General features: G+C 30.1%; 1 protein-coding gene across 1 annotated transcript; it reads right to left on the reverse strand.

The window, feature by feature from the left end:
* Window positions 1-3,904: 3,904 nt before the first annotated feature.
* Window positions 3,905-5,783, reverse strand: LOC115712540 (mulatexin). Its single transcript, XM_030640832.2, has 3 exons — window positions 5,201-5,783; window positions 4,572-4,722; window positions 3,905-4,454 (listed from the first exon to the last, which is right to left on the reverse strand). The coding sequence occupies exons 1-3, from the start codon at window positions 5,655-5,657 to the stop codon at window positions 4,112-4,114; spliced, it is 951 nt and encodes a 316-aa protein (XP_030496692.1). The 5' UTR covers window positions 5,658-5,783; the 3' UTR covers window positions 3,905-4,111.
* Between the last annotated feature and the right edge of the window lie 10,178 nt (window positions 5,784-15,961).

Consider the following 15,961-nt stretch of genomic DNA (forward strand, 5'->3'; position numbering starts at 1 on the left):
TTGTGAGATGGCCTTCCTCTACTTAGGTTCATTTCACCATGTCCAGAATTGGATTTTTCACTCTTCATCTCTAAGTCTTTAGATTTTAGGGCAGAAATGACTTCATCAAGTGTGATTGAAGTCCTTCCATACTTGATTGCTGTCTTTACCTCTCTGTATGAATCGGGCAATGAATTCAAAATGATTATTGCCTGATTTTCATCACTTAAAGCTTCATTCTCCCCTGAATTTGCCAATTCAATATGCATTCTGAGAAACTCATCAAGATTCTGATCTAGGGTTTTAGTATGTGTTACGAATTTTATGTTTATTACGCAAGTGTACGCAATCAAGTAGTATCTCACGCAAGTGAGGTCGAACCACAGGGAATTGGATTAAGTACTACTGAACTATACTTATGATTCTATTCGGTAAAATAATAAGTTTGCAATTTGAAAGTAAATAACTCAGAAATTAAAGAGAAAATAAACGAAGATTAATCAAGATGAGAGATTAGGGAGGTGAATCCTGTTGATAAGCTACCTATGTTAATACCTAATTGCTATCCTTATCTCAATGTGAATGACAGATTATAAATTAACCTAACTCTTTTCAGATCTTTTAGGTTCTAAATAATATGTTCTCTAATTAACTTCTTAATTAAATCAACACAAAATCAGCATTAAGCAATAATCTATTAGTCACTGAGGCTATGTAAATACTTTCGTTTTACATCAAAACCTAGACTATCCAAATTTTAGCATTCTCAATTCTCACTTTTCAGATTTCGAATTGAGATCATTAAACATGTAAAAGGTGATCAAGCTTGCACATGGAATTAAACACAAATAAAGATAGTATTCACACATAAGATGAAGGAATGGCAATTATTTATTAACTAGGCATAAACTTAAACAACAATCATCATCCTCCCTTATTGGGAAATTTAGTTCATAATAACTCTAAAAACATCCATGATTAATTCAGAAATAAAAACAAACATAAACAAGAATTAAAAGGGTAAAAGAAAGAAACTAGAAGGTGGTATCGCTCCGGGTCTTCAAGATAGCTTCCTCTCCACTTGCCTCCACTATTAGGTCTGTTTTTGCTTGATTCTGACCTTCAGTGTCGTATTCCTTATATAGGGATGAGTGGTGTGCCTCCAACTGAGAGAAAAATCAAAATTAGGTCAAATCTGCGATTTCCGTACCTAGTCGCGACTAGCATTTAAGCTGGTCGTGACTACAGGCAAACCTCGAAAATCAAAGGTTCTGCCAAACCTCGAAGTCGCGACCAGGGTCGCGACCAGGAAAAAGGGTCGCGACCTTGCTCAATTGAAGTCGCGACTACTGTAGCTTCTGGAGACGAATTTTTCCAATTTTTTTCCAGTTTATCCCAGTTTTTCGCCATTTGACTGAATTTGAACTTTAACACTCCGGGAACCTGAAATAATGAAAATCAAGCGTAAAACTGCTCCAAAAGACACCAATAGATGAGATAATGCTAACTTTAAAGACCCGAGACATAGGCTAATTCTAACCTAACAATGTGACTCATCTTGAACCCAAAGATCCTCTCCTTTAGGTAAATCTTATTAGTCAAAGACTTCTGTTGAAACTGTTCTTCAAGTTTCTTCCAAATCTTTGCAGGAGTCTCTTCTTTATCAACCATTCTGATAATGGCATCAGAAAGATTGAAAATTATGATTCCAGTAGCTGTTTCTAACAGCTCTTCTTGTTGTATCTTTGAAGTGTTGTCTGGCCATTCAATAGGGTCTTCAAGAACCCTTATTAATTTCTGTTGAGCCACCAAAGATCTAATCTTTCTCCTCCAGATTCTGTAATCACCAGATCAATCAAAACGATCAATATCAACTTTGATATTACTCATGTTAGAAAAATCAAAAAATTAAATTGAGTTGAGTTTAGAAAAATTGATTGATTATCAGTTTGTGGAATTTCCACAGGTTTTCCACTGTCCACAACTTCTTATTGTGTTTCTCCTTCTTCTCCCAGTCTTAGTCACTTTCTTGATCCTTTCTTGAGTTGATTTAAGCTTGAACCAAAGCTCTGATACCACTGTAGGAATTTTCTTGGTGAAATTCCAAGAATGCCCTACACCACTCAAGCTTATAGTCAAAAACGACAGGGACAAAATTGTCCCAGAAAAATTCAATTTAAACAATAGATCCACACGACAAAGAAATCTTGGTCGTTCCTTACCTGCACGACAAATCGTTTGATCAAAAATGATTTGTCGTTCTCCTTCGAATAAAACCAAGAGGAATAAGAGAAAACCCTAGCTCATTTCCTCTTTCGAACCTTTCGAGAGTTCTCAGACTCTCTCTCTCTCGTTCTCTCCTTTCTTTCTGGTTCTCAAACCCTAGAACCAGAGATCTAGCTCAATCTCTTGATCGATCTTACCCAGAAAACTTCCCAGAAACACCACACAACACACACACACAAAGTTAAATCCAAAAATAGTAGAGTTTGAGAGAAAACATACACCAGAAATATAGAGGTTCGCCCTAGAAATTAGGGGTACGTCCTCTGATGAGCTCGCCTTGAAGATCGACCTCAGATCTTGCACTATATTGAAGAAAAGTTACATCAGGTGAGAAATCCAAGTCACAATCTTTGACTGGTATTTCTGATTATCTCTCTTTTTGGTTTTCTGTGTTTATCTCTCTATATTTTTCTGTTCTCACTCACTAACTCTCTGTTGTTGCTTTGCATGAACTTGGAACATCGATTTGGAGCTGAACAACTTCCAGATCTGGTAAACTAGGGCTCTGGTTTCTGGTATCTCTTAACTTAGAGATTGGTAAGGCTCTAGTCCCTTTATATATACTTGTAGATTAGGGTTGATCAAAGATCTGGAAGTTAGTTACAATTTCGGTTGTAACTAACAACCAGATCTTGATCCACTAGAGGCGAAGCCACGTAGGATCTATTCTGGTCTTTTGTTGTATTTATTTGTATTTTCTTCTCTTCTTCTAAAACTGTAATAATAAGTATTACAGAGAGGTCTAATTTAACACAAACACATCCATTAATAGGGGGATTCGCTCCAACCACATAACACACTATTGAGGATTGTCAGTAATTAACTTCTTCAACAATATATCCTCTAGTTTGATTTTCATACCAAAGCGCATTCCCTACTTCAAACTAATCTATGTTAATCTCTTTTTTACATACTCACAAAACTATTTTTTGAATTCCTCGAAATATTATCAAATCTCAGAATAAGAGAAGGTTTTTTACCTAGATTTACTTCTTGCCTAGCTCGATTCCCAGTGCTTAGCCAATCCGAGAAATCTTGTTTAAAAATTGCCTCAGTTTCCTCTGGAGAACAGATTTTTCCCAAATTTTAAGGTTCATCTCTGTCCTTATCCTGAATAGCATCCATTGAACGTGTTTTGATGATTTGATCCAAAGAGGAATGACCAGTTTTCTTAGAGTTAGTCTTAGTCTTATTTTTTCCTGTAATCTTTGCTCCTTTCGCCATGCATTGGCGAGAATCACCGAGAGAGGGAAGGAAGAGAAATTTTATTTTGCTTCCAGTAGATAAATTTTTAAGTAATTAGTATATATTGAAAAAAAAAAAAATTGCTGAAAAATTTAATCTAGATTCACACTTTCATGATATGGAAGAGAAACATTTGTCTTTTGATATTGATTATGAATTTACTATTGTATTTGAAATATTTGTTACTTAACTATTAATATAGTTTGGCCACCTTGACATCTAGTCTTGGCTCCACATCTGCTAATAGCAATGTTCTTTTTTTTCTGTTTTATTGTTCCTATCTGACATGTCCGTTCATCCACTTGAACCAAGACAAGAGGATATCATCCACTTGCAACTTCTATCGATTTTATAATAATAATTAAAAAAGAATAACTAAAACTATTGAAAGGTCCGTACGTAAAAAGTTTATGTAGCTCATTTATTTTATCAGCATATATATATTTAAGCACTTTACATATGTATATGATCACTCGACACAAATACATATAGTAAGGTGACATTACATGATCTCTCAATCTCCTATATGAAAATGGGGAGAACCATTCCACTTTATTTCTTTTCTTGAGCTACGTAGTACAGGGTCTTCTCATACATATTATCATATGAGCTTTCCATAACTCACTTCTAACATATCACAATATCTTTTATAGTACCCAATGCTATTAGAAACTCTGCTACTTTCGCCCAGCTCAGTTTGGACTATTTGAGAATTGCCGTTTACTATTTTATCTATGGCAACGTAGCTTGAGGAGACTTGATCATTAGTTTTAGAATTAGCATTGATCAAAATATCATGGCAAGAAGCTGGTTTACTGTCATGCTTAGTCATCCAAAACCACAAGGCTGTTCTGAATGAAACAACAGGGTCTATGGCCACCAAATCTGGATTTTTTATCAAATCTACTCCAAGAGCCTTACCGGCAAGTCCGTAGTTGTAGTTGCTGAAACATGAATAATATTAATATGAAATTATAAAATTAAATATCGATAAGATTTAATTTAATTAATTCATTAATTTACTATAGCTGGCTATTGAGATTTATATATATATCACATACTGAGTGAGTTGGATAGGTCCTCTGCTAATATATTTTTTGCCTGGAGCACAAGGCCACTTAGAGGAAGTGCAATAATCATTCCCAGCTGTTGTGTGAACAGTCCCATTGATACTACAATATCCCCACGCATGTGGATCACTAGGACCATAGCCTGTACAAGCATAGCATGAAATTACAAATTATAATACGTAATCAAAGTAGTATTCTGTTTATGCATTTTATTGAACTTTCTATATAAATACAATCATTCTTTATAGCTGAGTAACAGTTTTTACTCAAGCTCACTTTCTCTCAAATAATTTCTCAACTTGTATCAGAGCCATATTACTTGCGGGCAAGTGATCATATCCGATCCATATCTATACAGATAGTGATCATGTCCAATATAATACGGTTCAAGATTGATGAGCAAAAAGTAGCCATCATCTTGAGGGGGTATATTATGAACATTGTCCCACGTAGAATAAATGGTAGAAAATTGAGTCATATATAAGAACATGGGCTACTCCACTCATTGCTAATTGATTCTCAATCCTGGTTACCAATTTAGTGTGAACAATAAAACATGGTTAGATGATTAATTTTCACAATATAAATGATGTCGTAATCTTTATGTACGTGTAACTTACCAGTGGTTAGTTGAGAGGTTTGAGCAAAGAAAGCAGCGAGTTCCCTCTTACGAGTTGAGACATCTCCAGTAGTAGCAAAGCCAGGAAAGGATTGAGTGGCAGTGATGAAAGCCTCGTAGCTATAGAAGCCCTGGCTTTGACAATCACTTCTATGTTTAAACATTTCGTTGTAGAGTGATTTGGTGACTATTTTGGTTACAGAATTATCACGAGGGAGACCAGTACCAGTCGTCGGTGCTGCTGCGAACCAGCACTGGTATCGGCAGTTTCCGCCTCTGCAGTAACTAGATCCGCTACCACAAAAGTTATGGATGCTGCAACACCTTCCGTCTCCACATGGAGGATTTCCTAGATTAGGCCCACATTGGTGATCGGGTCTTTCATCTGCATAAACCAATCCAAGGCATAATATATTAGCTAAACATAGTGTGATGATAAGGCTGCTCAAGTACTTCATATCTTTCTTCTCCTTTTCTAAGGTATGACAAGTAGCAAGTTTGAGTAGTTTTGTTGTGTGTGTGCTTTTTGAAAGAGGGTTTCACGGCTATTTATAGGCGATCCTAGCTTCATTAATTAACCTATCTAGCTAGCTAGATATTATAATTTACACTTACATTTAATGTTACATAAAGTAGAGAAATGCTACAATGAAACCAACTCAATTAAAATTCCACAGTTTAATACATATTAACCGATCCAATCTATCGTTTTTTATAACATATATGTTTAACTGTTTTTCATTCAACATGTATATTCAAGTGTAAGTTAAATTAAAACAAAAAAAAGTAATGAATTTATTTTTGAAATAACAAAACTCTATTAAGATAAGTCCTAGATCATTGTTTTAAATTAATATACATTTTATGTATACCATAAAACATATGTTAGGGATTGTATTTTTTTTTTTCTATTTCTTAAAAAGTTAGGTATGTATTAATTACAATAGTTGAATATGTTGAAAAAAGAAAACAGTTTACATATATGTTAAAAGAAAACGGTAGATTATATGGTTAAAGTGTATTAAACTGTTAAAAGTAGATGTTCAATTTTAATTGAGTTGTAATGTTTTTGTTGGCATGGGACTAGGGATGCACACGGGGGAATTAGCCGGGAGTACTCTCTCCGTCCTCATCCCTATTAAAGATTTTAATCTCCATCCCCGTCCCATTCCCGCTTATTCTCCATTGGGGACGGGGCGGGGAATCTCCTATTGTAAAAATAAAATTTATTATAAATAATTAATTGTATAAAATTATTAAATTACATAAAAGATAAAATATTACATATTATTTACTATTCAATATAGTATATTATTTACTATTCAATATAGTAATTATTATACAAAAACACAACTTCAAAAATTGTAAAAATAATATTAATATACTAAAAAAATACAAACGTATTTATAAAATATAAAATATTAATAAAAAATAATTAATAAATTAAACGGGTCCCCGTCCCTGCCCCGTTTAACATTCGGGGATAAAATTTGATCTTCGTTTCTCGTTTAGACGGGGAATCCCCGCCCCATTAAGGGCGGGTCCCCGCGGGGCACCATCCCCATAGGGAAAATGTGCATTCCTACTTGGGACACTGAGATGGATAATAATTGGGACAAAGTAGAATCATATCCTGTACAAAATGGATCCCAATTCCCTGTCCCAATTATTAGGTGTATCAATGTCCCAAGTAAATAAAAACATTACAACTCAATAAGTCTACTTCTTATTTTAACATTTTGGTACATTTTAACACATGCGGTCTACTATTTTTTTAAACATATATATCAATCTTTTTTAGTTTTTCAACATATTCAATTGTTGTAATTGTTTTAATATATGCCTAATTTTTTCAGAAAATTATAAAAAATAATAAAAAAAAAAATGACATCCCTATCACATGTTTTAACTTATAAAAAAATATATATTAATTTAAAACAATTATTTAGGAATTATCTAATAGAGTTTAATTTTTTTTTCAAAAATAAATAAAGTAATAAATTCATTATTTTATCTTTCTATTTTTAATTTCAAATATTTTATTTGTGAGATTAAATTAACTTCTCATATTTTGTTATCATTCAAAAAGTTTTGTTTCTTCAACACTATTTTCACATTTGTTTTTTTAATTAGTAGCAATTTGAAATAATTGTTGATACTATGTGTAATCTCTGTTTTTTATGTTTGTTTTTATTCTTTGTTAGCTTTCTATTTAAATATAATTTCTACGTCTGTTTAAATATATCGATAACAGTATTTAATTAATTATTTAATAATTATAAATTCTATCACTCTTTAATAATATTAGGAAACTCGCGCATGCAAGTATATCTTGTTTAATGATATATTAAATTTTAAAATTTGATACTTTTTTAATAAAAAGATGAGTAATTATTTTACTATTTTTCTATTCAAAAATGTAAAAAAAAAAAAAAATTATCATAGAATTCTTTATTTAATAAATAAAAAAAATAAAGATGTATCCTCAAACATTATAGTGAATAAGAAAATTTGAAGAACTTTTACACAAAATTAAGGCATAAAAAAAGATAATTAATAAATCTATAAAATATTATTGTCTTCATCGTATCTCATTCCATCATTCATGAACGAGCTACATGGGTCGTATTTGGATTTTATTTTTTGAAACAATATGTTTCTAATACTTTCAAATACGGTCTTTTTTTACAATACATTTATTTATTTTTAATAATAACAAAAAAAATATATTTTTTTTGATTGCTACCTATCTTATTTTCTTTATTAGATTGGAGAATTTATTTGTTCTTTTTAATAAATATTTTTTTGATTGTTATTAATATTAATAATAATAATGTTTTTTTAGTTGCTACCGATTGTTATTTTAGATAGCTAGAATTTTTTTTGAATTGTATATAAATATTTTTTTAGTTAATTAATCAATTAATATTTATAAATAGAATTAAAAATAAAAAAAAATAGATAAAACTATTTTAAGTGATTTTAAAGTGTTATTTTATTAAACATCCCACGCTTTGCAGCGGATATATAAAATATTTTAGAGCATCATGTCACCGTCCTCATACTTCTCCTTTATATATATATATACTAGTAAACATCACGCGCTTTTACAGCGGATATATAAAATATATATTTGAAATTATAGATAAAAAATAAGTTGTATATTTTAATTAAAAATAATTACTTAATAAAATTATATTGAAATTTTAACCTTACTATTAAAAAATTTGTGACATAAATACTTAAAATATTAAATTTGTTACTAATAAATACTGAAATTCAAAAAGTAGTAACATAAATCCTCATTTATGGTATAATTTTTATTCTAATGTGTGTGTTAAGTTTTGGGTTCGAATTTTATTGTGTATTTTCAATGTTTGAGTTTTAGTGTTTTACTGGAATTCTAATGTTTGAGTTTTAGTGTTTTACTGGAATTCTAATGTTTGAGTTTGTGTTTATGAGATCTATTTTTATTTATTTATTTATTTTAGATTTTGAGAACTTGAAATTTGATGTTGTTTCCATTGATTATTGAGATTGAAAGTTTTATTTTTCATACGGGAATTAAAGTGTGCCTTTTCGTTTCATTGATTAAAAAATAATAGTAGAAAGTTTATGGAATGAGAACTTTGAATATATGAAAATAGAATTGAACCATATAATCTTTTCAACCTTGGTGTCAACGGAAAATAGTACAACACTTTACGAGGCACTTTTTTTCCATTAGTTTTTGTTGAAGTAATCCATCGACTACTTCCACAAATTGGGCAAGCATCTTTGGTTGCATGCTCTTTATAAAATAAGTAGCAATCATGCTCACACACATGAATTGACTCATACCCCAACCCTAGTTTTTTTAGTCTCTTTTTAGCCTCGTAGTACGTTGATGGAACTTTATTTCCTTTCGGAAAAGCAAGGTTCAACAATTTCAATAATTCATCAAATACGCCGATAGGAATTTTTCCACGAACTTTCAAATGCAATAACTTTGCCAGAAAGTTAAGTGAAGAAATCCAATGGCATCCAGGATACAATTCAGCTTCAATCTCCTCAAATAACTCATCGTAATACTCAAAAGAGTCAGGGTTGGTTTGAACTTCTTCAGTTTTTGGTCGGATAACATCTTCAACAATGGGAATCATCTCGTCATCTTCATCATCTGAAACTGGCTCAACAACTTCATTTCGTGGAACTTCTTCTTCTGGCTCCCCGTGGTAATAATCCACTTTTGATAACCGTTATCAAAACCCCAATCAAATATATGGGCTTCTACAATATTTAAAGACTCAAATCGAGTATTTAAACCTCTAACACACGGATACCTAATTTTTGTTGGGTTTTATGCCCTAAATAAAACTCATTTCAATATAATCAGATTTACTTATTAATATAGATCAGAAATAACATTTAATGTTGCATGGTTCACATGATTTATTTCATGATTATATGTACATAATGTATAAATTCATCTGAAACCCTTGTCACATACTTGATCCTGTTTATTGTGCCGTCAACACATTGGAAAGTAAACATGACTATGTGAATAAAGTTTCCTAGATTTATCAGACATAGAGTTTTACTGATATGATAATCTACAACAGAGTTTACTTGCATTTGGAGAAGTGCTATGTTCTTTCCAGAGCATTGGTTAAAGTAAAGCTCAGGTTGGATGCATGGAGTATGCATCGGAAGGGACCGATATTGAACTTTGACTTAGATTTATTAAACTTACCGTAATATCTATTCAAGTCAATATCGCCTAGTTGATCCTAGATCAAATGATCTTAATCCTGATATGATTAGGCTCAATCTTGAAAGGCTATTCGTGTTCTTTGATTTGTTAGTTAAGCCTACTTTTAGGTCAGGGTGATACGTACATTTTGGGAACACGGTAGTGCAATTGAGTGGGAGCGCTATCATAAACATGGAATCTATAGCTTCTATCTGGCGAATAGTAAGCAAAGGATGATCTCCTTCGAGCTTGACCAAACGAACATAAGTGGTGGAGTACTCATTTCACATAAGCCGAAATATCATTTATACGGGGTCAAGTGTTTTAAGGAATAAATACATTGTAGGGTGTAACGGTAATTTAATCCCTTTACAGTGTAGATCATTCATATAGAGGATCATTGATCACATTAGGATTATAACAATGGATAACTAATGATGTGTCTATATGGTGGAACATATAGAGCATTCTATATACTGAGACTGCAATTCTAATTTCTATGCGTGGATTCAACGAAGAATTAATAAGTTAGTGAATTTTAGTGCTAAATTCTTGATCTACTTATTGGAAGCTCGGTTATATAGACCCATGATCCCCCCACTAGTTGAGATAATATTGCTTGTAAGACTCATGTAATTGGTTTTGATTAATCAATTATAATTCACAAATTAGACTATGTCTATTTGTGAAATTTTCACTAAGTAAGGGCGAAATTGTAAAGAAAGAGTTTATAGGGGCATATTTGTTAATTATGATACTTTGTATGGTTCAATTAATAAATATGATAAATGACAATATTATTTAATAATTATTTATAGTTATTAAATAGTTAGAATTGGCATTTAAATGATTGAATTAGGAAATTGGCATTTTTGAGAAAATCAGATACAAAAGGTGTTAAAATTGAAAAATTGCAAAACCCAAGGCCCAGTCCACTAAGGCATGGCCGGCCACCTATTGTGTATGTTTCAAATTGATTTTTTCATTATTTTAATGCCATATAATTCAAATCTAACCCTAGTGGAATGCTATAAATAGATAGTGAAGGCTTCAGGAAAAACACTTCTTCTGAATCAGAAAAACTGAGCCTTCTCTCTCCCTATCTTTAGCTACCACTTCTTCTTTCTTCTTCCTTTAAATTTCGAAATCCTTAGTGATTAGAGTAGTGCCCACACACATCAAGTGATACCTCAATCATAGTGAGGAAGATTGTGAAGAAAGATCATCAGCAAAGGAGTTTCAGCATCAAAGATTCAGAGAAAGAGATCCAGGTTCAGATATTGATAATGCTCTGCTACAGAAAGGAATCAAGGGCTAGATATCTGAACGGAAGGAGTCATTTAATTACGCTGCACCCAATGTAAGGTTTCCTAAACTTTATATGTGTTTATTTCATCGTTTTAGAAAGTTCATATTTAGGGTGTTAATCAACATACTTGTGAGTAGATCTAAGATCCTGGAAAAATAATTTCCAACAACTGGTATCAGAGCCATGGTAATTGATTTACTTGCAAGAAATTTGGACTTTAAAACGATTGTTTGTTTGTTTTTGCATGGTATCATGTTGTATTGAGTGTTATTTGATGATTGATTGATGTTTGTGAATTTTCGTGAAAAATAATTGCGATTCTGTTTCTGGAATTATTTTTATTGGATAGTATGGAAAAAATTAAGCAAGTTACTGTTTTACAGAACTCAATTTCGATTTAATTTGAATTAGTTATGATTTTTCGAAGATTCGAAAAAATTGGGGCTCTGCTGAAATTTTCCTGCGATCGCGAAAATTGTCCGTACAGCTCACAATTTTTTCGTTTTTCTTCGATTTTTCATGCTTTTTCATGGAATTAACTTCCGATTTTTTGTGTAGTTCTATATTTATACTATTACTATGTTGGGAATTATTTTACCAGGATCTTAGATCTACTCACAAGTATATTAACATCCTAAATATGAACTTTCTAAAACGATAAAATAAACACATATAAAGTTAAGAAAACCTTACATTGATGCAGCGGAATAAATTTCTCCTTCCACTAAGATCTCTAACCCTTGATTCCTTTCTGTAGCAGAGTATAATCAAGATCTGAGCCCGAATGTCCTTCTTCTTCAAGCTTTGATCCTTCACAGTCTTCCAATCTATGATTGAGTTACTGCTTGCTGTGTGTGGGCACTTACTCTTTCACTAGGGTCACGAAAAAGATGAAGGGAAAAGAGAGAGAGAGATTTCGGCCAAGGTAGAGAGTGAGGAAGGCTCAGTTTTCTGAAGAGAGAAATTTCTGTCAGAAAGGCTTGTTGAAAACTTGTGTTTTGACTGAGCCATCACTTTCTATTTATAGGCAACTACTAGGTCTAGGTTTAGAATTATTTGGCATTAAAATAATGAAAATAATAATTTGAAAAATCATCATTAAGTGGTCGGCCATATGGTGTTAATGGGCCTCACTTAATTTTGCAATTTTATCAAATTTTATCTCTATTTTCTCAAAAACGCCAATTTTCAAATTCTAACCTTTTAAATGCCAAAACTAATTATTTAATAACTAAAATAGATTATTAAATAATATTGTCATTTAATTTAATTATTAATTAGACATATAAAGTCCATTAATAAATAAATAAACCCAGAAAACTCTTTTCCTTACAATTTCACCCCTGCTTAGTGAAAATTCATAAAATTAGACATAGTCTAACTTTAGAATTATAATTGATCAATCACGAATCAATTAATGAGTCTTACAAGCAGAATGTTCTCAACTAGAATGGGGACCATGGATCTATATGCTGAGCTTCCAATAAGTGAACCAAATTTACCAAGTAAATTCCTACTTATTAATTCTTCGTTGAATCCACTCTTAGAACTTAGAATTGCACTCTCAGACTTATATAGAGCATATTGTATGTTTCACGATACCAATATACTATCTCATTTAACCATTGTTATAATCTTATTGTGATTTAAAGATCCTCTATATAGATGATTTACATCGAGATGGGATTTCTTTACCGTTCTCACCCCTCAATGTATTTTGCCCCTTAAAACACTTAGCTACCTGTAAATGGTGTTTAGTGATCTAATAATTAGTCAATTAAACAAGAGCTCATCCATTTACTTCTATTTGCTAAGCTCGAAGGGAATCATCAGTTAACTTCTATACACCAGTAGAAGCTATAGATTCCATATTTATGTTCAGCACTCCCACTCAATCATACTATCATGTTCCCAAAATATACGTATCACCCTGACCCAAAAGTAGGCTTAACTAATAAATCAAAGAACATGAATAGCACTCCTGAGTTGAGCCCAAGCATATAAGGATTTAGATTCTTTTTAATCTTAAGATCAACTACTGATATTGACTTGGAAAGATATGTATAACGGTAAGTTTGTAATATCTTAACTTAGTTGCAATATCGGTCCAATCCAATGTATACTCCATACATTCGAAACTAGTATACTTTACTAATGTCCTGGAAAGAACATAACACTTACTCCAAGTGTAAGTACACATCATCGCTGATTATCACATTAGTGTAAATCCAATAACACTGATGAAACAGGGACCAAAACTTTTGATTCATATGATCACAATCACATTCCACTGTGTTGACGATACTGTAATTGTGAATAAACATATGATCTGGATTTAACTGATTTTGTGTGTATGAATGTAATAAACATATTAAACATATTAAACCATTAGCATGTAAAATTCATGCAAACATCAATTACTTCAAATTTCTTATATTGATAACTAATCAAATTGTAAAGAGTTTTATTTAGGGCATAAAACCTAACATACTATTCCTAATTCAATTCTAATTATCATTTTGAATTAATTTAATATTTTTTAAATTTAATTCAAGATATTAGTGTAATTTGAATTTGAAAATAGTTAGTATCTATCTTTTTGCTTAATTATCTATCTTATTTTTAAATTTGATTATATCTTATCTTATTTTTAAATTTAAGGTCATATTTTAAATTTTTTAAATTAAATCTTTTTTTTTTTAAATAATTTGACCTTATTTAAATTTAAAATAAGATAACTATAATCATGTAATTTTAAATAGATATAAGATATTTTGCTAACTTTTAAATTTTGTTATTTTATTTATTTAAATTACATTTAAAATTTAAAAAAGATATTCATTTATCTTTTTTAATTTTTTATTTAATTTTTATTTATAAAATAACATTTAATTTTTAAAAGTAGTTAGCAAATTTTGAAATGATATTTAGGTTGGTTGAAACCTAATTTTTCAAAATTGTAGGTTTAATTTTAAATTTAATTTTTTTTTTAAATTTTGAATATTTCAAATTTTATTTTAAATTTTCAAAAAAATAAATTTTTATTTATTTAATTAATTATTTTTTTTTTTTGAAATTATTTATTTGAAATTAAATAAATCCTACATCCAACTATCCAACAAACCTTGTTGCAGGAGTATGTGTTTTAGCTTGTGTGTAAGTTTTCAAAACCTATTATTACTTGATTGCAAATAGCCATGGTTACTTTTTGCCAGATCTAATGATCTGATGGCTCCCTTAGTCAAGTTAATAATTTGTAACAGGTATATTTACAATCTTCTTTCATCTGTGTATGACCTAGCAACATGATAGGATCCATCCAAAGTGTGTCTGTGTGAGCCTATGTGTTTAATTTCATTATAGATGCATATAGGTTAATGTTGCTAAATAAATTATCATAGTTCTTGATAGATTTTATTTAGGCGCATTTAGTTTTGGGCTTATTCAATTGATAACAGTTGTTCATTTTAAGGTTAAATTCCTCTCTTTTGGGCCTTGTGTGAGAGTTGGGAGCCATAGAAGTGGGTACGACATACTGAACCCAGCACCCCCTCACATGAACCACCCCAATTGTGAAGGTCCATTTGCCTGATTTGAATAACTGTACTAGGTTAATTAAACTAGTTTAACCTAATAAAATTGATTAGCAACATAATTAATTTCATTTATCTTGAAATTAATTTAAGAAAATTATAGTTTAAAGAATTTTTTATTCTAAGCTAAACTATATGTATTTTCTTGTATTTAATTAAATATAGAATTATAACCATCTAGATTCTTTCTGGAGCTTAATTTAAATTTTTCATTAAATATTCCTATTTAAGTTGATATTTAGTTATCTTCAACTAACCAACTTAAATCTGAATATCTTTTGGATTTAAAATTTCAAAATTAAGTTGAGGAATTTTAGGCATTGGTTATTAAGATTCTTTAGATATTTTTTAAGTTAATATCTTTTAAAATATTAACTTAAAATTGAATATTTTAGATATTTTTTAGGTTAATATCTTTTCGAATATTAACTTAAAATGGAATATTTTTGAATTAAGTGGTTACAACTTAATTTTTGATATTTAATTAAATTTAAATTTGAAAATATTTAAGTTCTAGATTTTTTCTAATACAACTTAAATTAGATATTTTTTCAAATTTTGTGGAAAAGATACTTAGTCAAATAAGATATTTTCTAGATAGTAATTTCTAGACTACTTATTATTTCTAATATTAAATAGGGAAATATTATACATTGTGAAATTAATTATTTAAATAATTAATTTTGGTACAATTTATTTTAAGTATATTTTTTCCTAGTATTAAACTAGAGATTAATAATTAAGCCTTCTCTACACTTAATTATTTATTTCTTGAATTTAATACATTTAATTAATTTGAAAATTAAATATCTTAGTTGATTTTTATCATCATACTTAAATATTTCTTTTTCATGACATTTAATTAAATAGAAAATTATTTTTAGTTGAAATTCATTTTTTCAACTAAATTTAAATAATTTTCAAAATATAATTTTTTTCTTTATTTTATTAATCAAATTTCGAAATTGCATTTCTTAAATGCTGGAATTTCAAATTTTATTTGAAAAATAGATTAAGTTGTAAATTAATTATTTATTTTAATTAATTCTTGGATCAACTTAAATCAATGATTTTTTCATTTATTGATTAATTTAAAATAAATTGAATTAAAGTATATTATTAGAAATT

Source organism: Cannabis sativa, chromosome 4, assembly GCF_029168945.1.
Source record: "Cannabis sativa cultivar Pink pepper isolate KNU-18-1 chromosome 4, ASM2916894v1, whole genome shotgun sequence".
Lineage (NCBI taxonomy): Eukaryota > Viridiplantae > Streptophyta > Magnoliopsida > Rosales > Cannabaceae > Cannabis > Cannabis sativa.

Bases quoted from the DNA above. Each gene is read 5' to 3' on its own strand.
- LOC115712540 (XM_030640832.2), bottom strand. From the start codon at position 5,657: ATGAAGTACTTGAGCAGCCTTATCATCACACTATGTTTAGCTAATATA. The intron at 4,723-5,200 runs GTAAGTTACACG...ATGCTTGTACAG, and splicing joins AACCTCTCAACTAACCACTG to GCTATGGTCCTAGTGATCCA. The intron at 4,455-4,571 runs GTATGTGATATA...TTCATGTTTCAG, and splicing joins GGACCTATCCAACTCACTCA to CAACTACAACTACGGACTTG.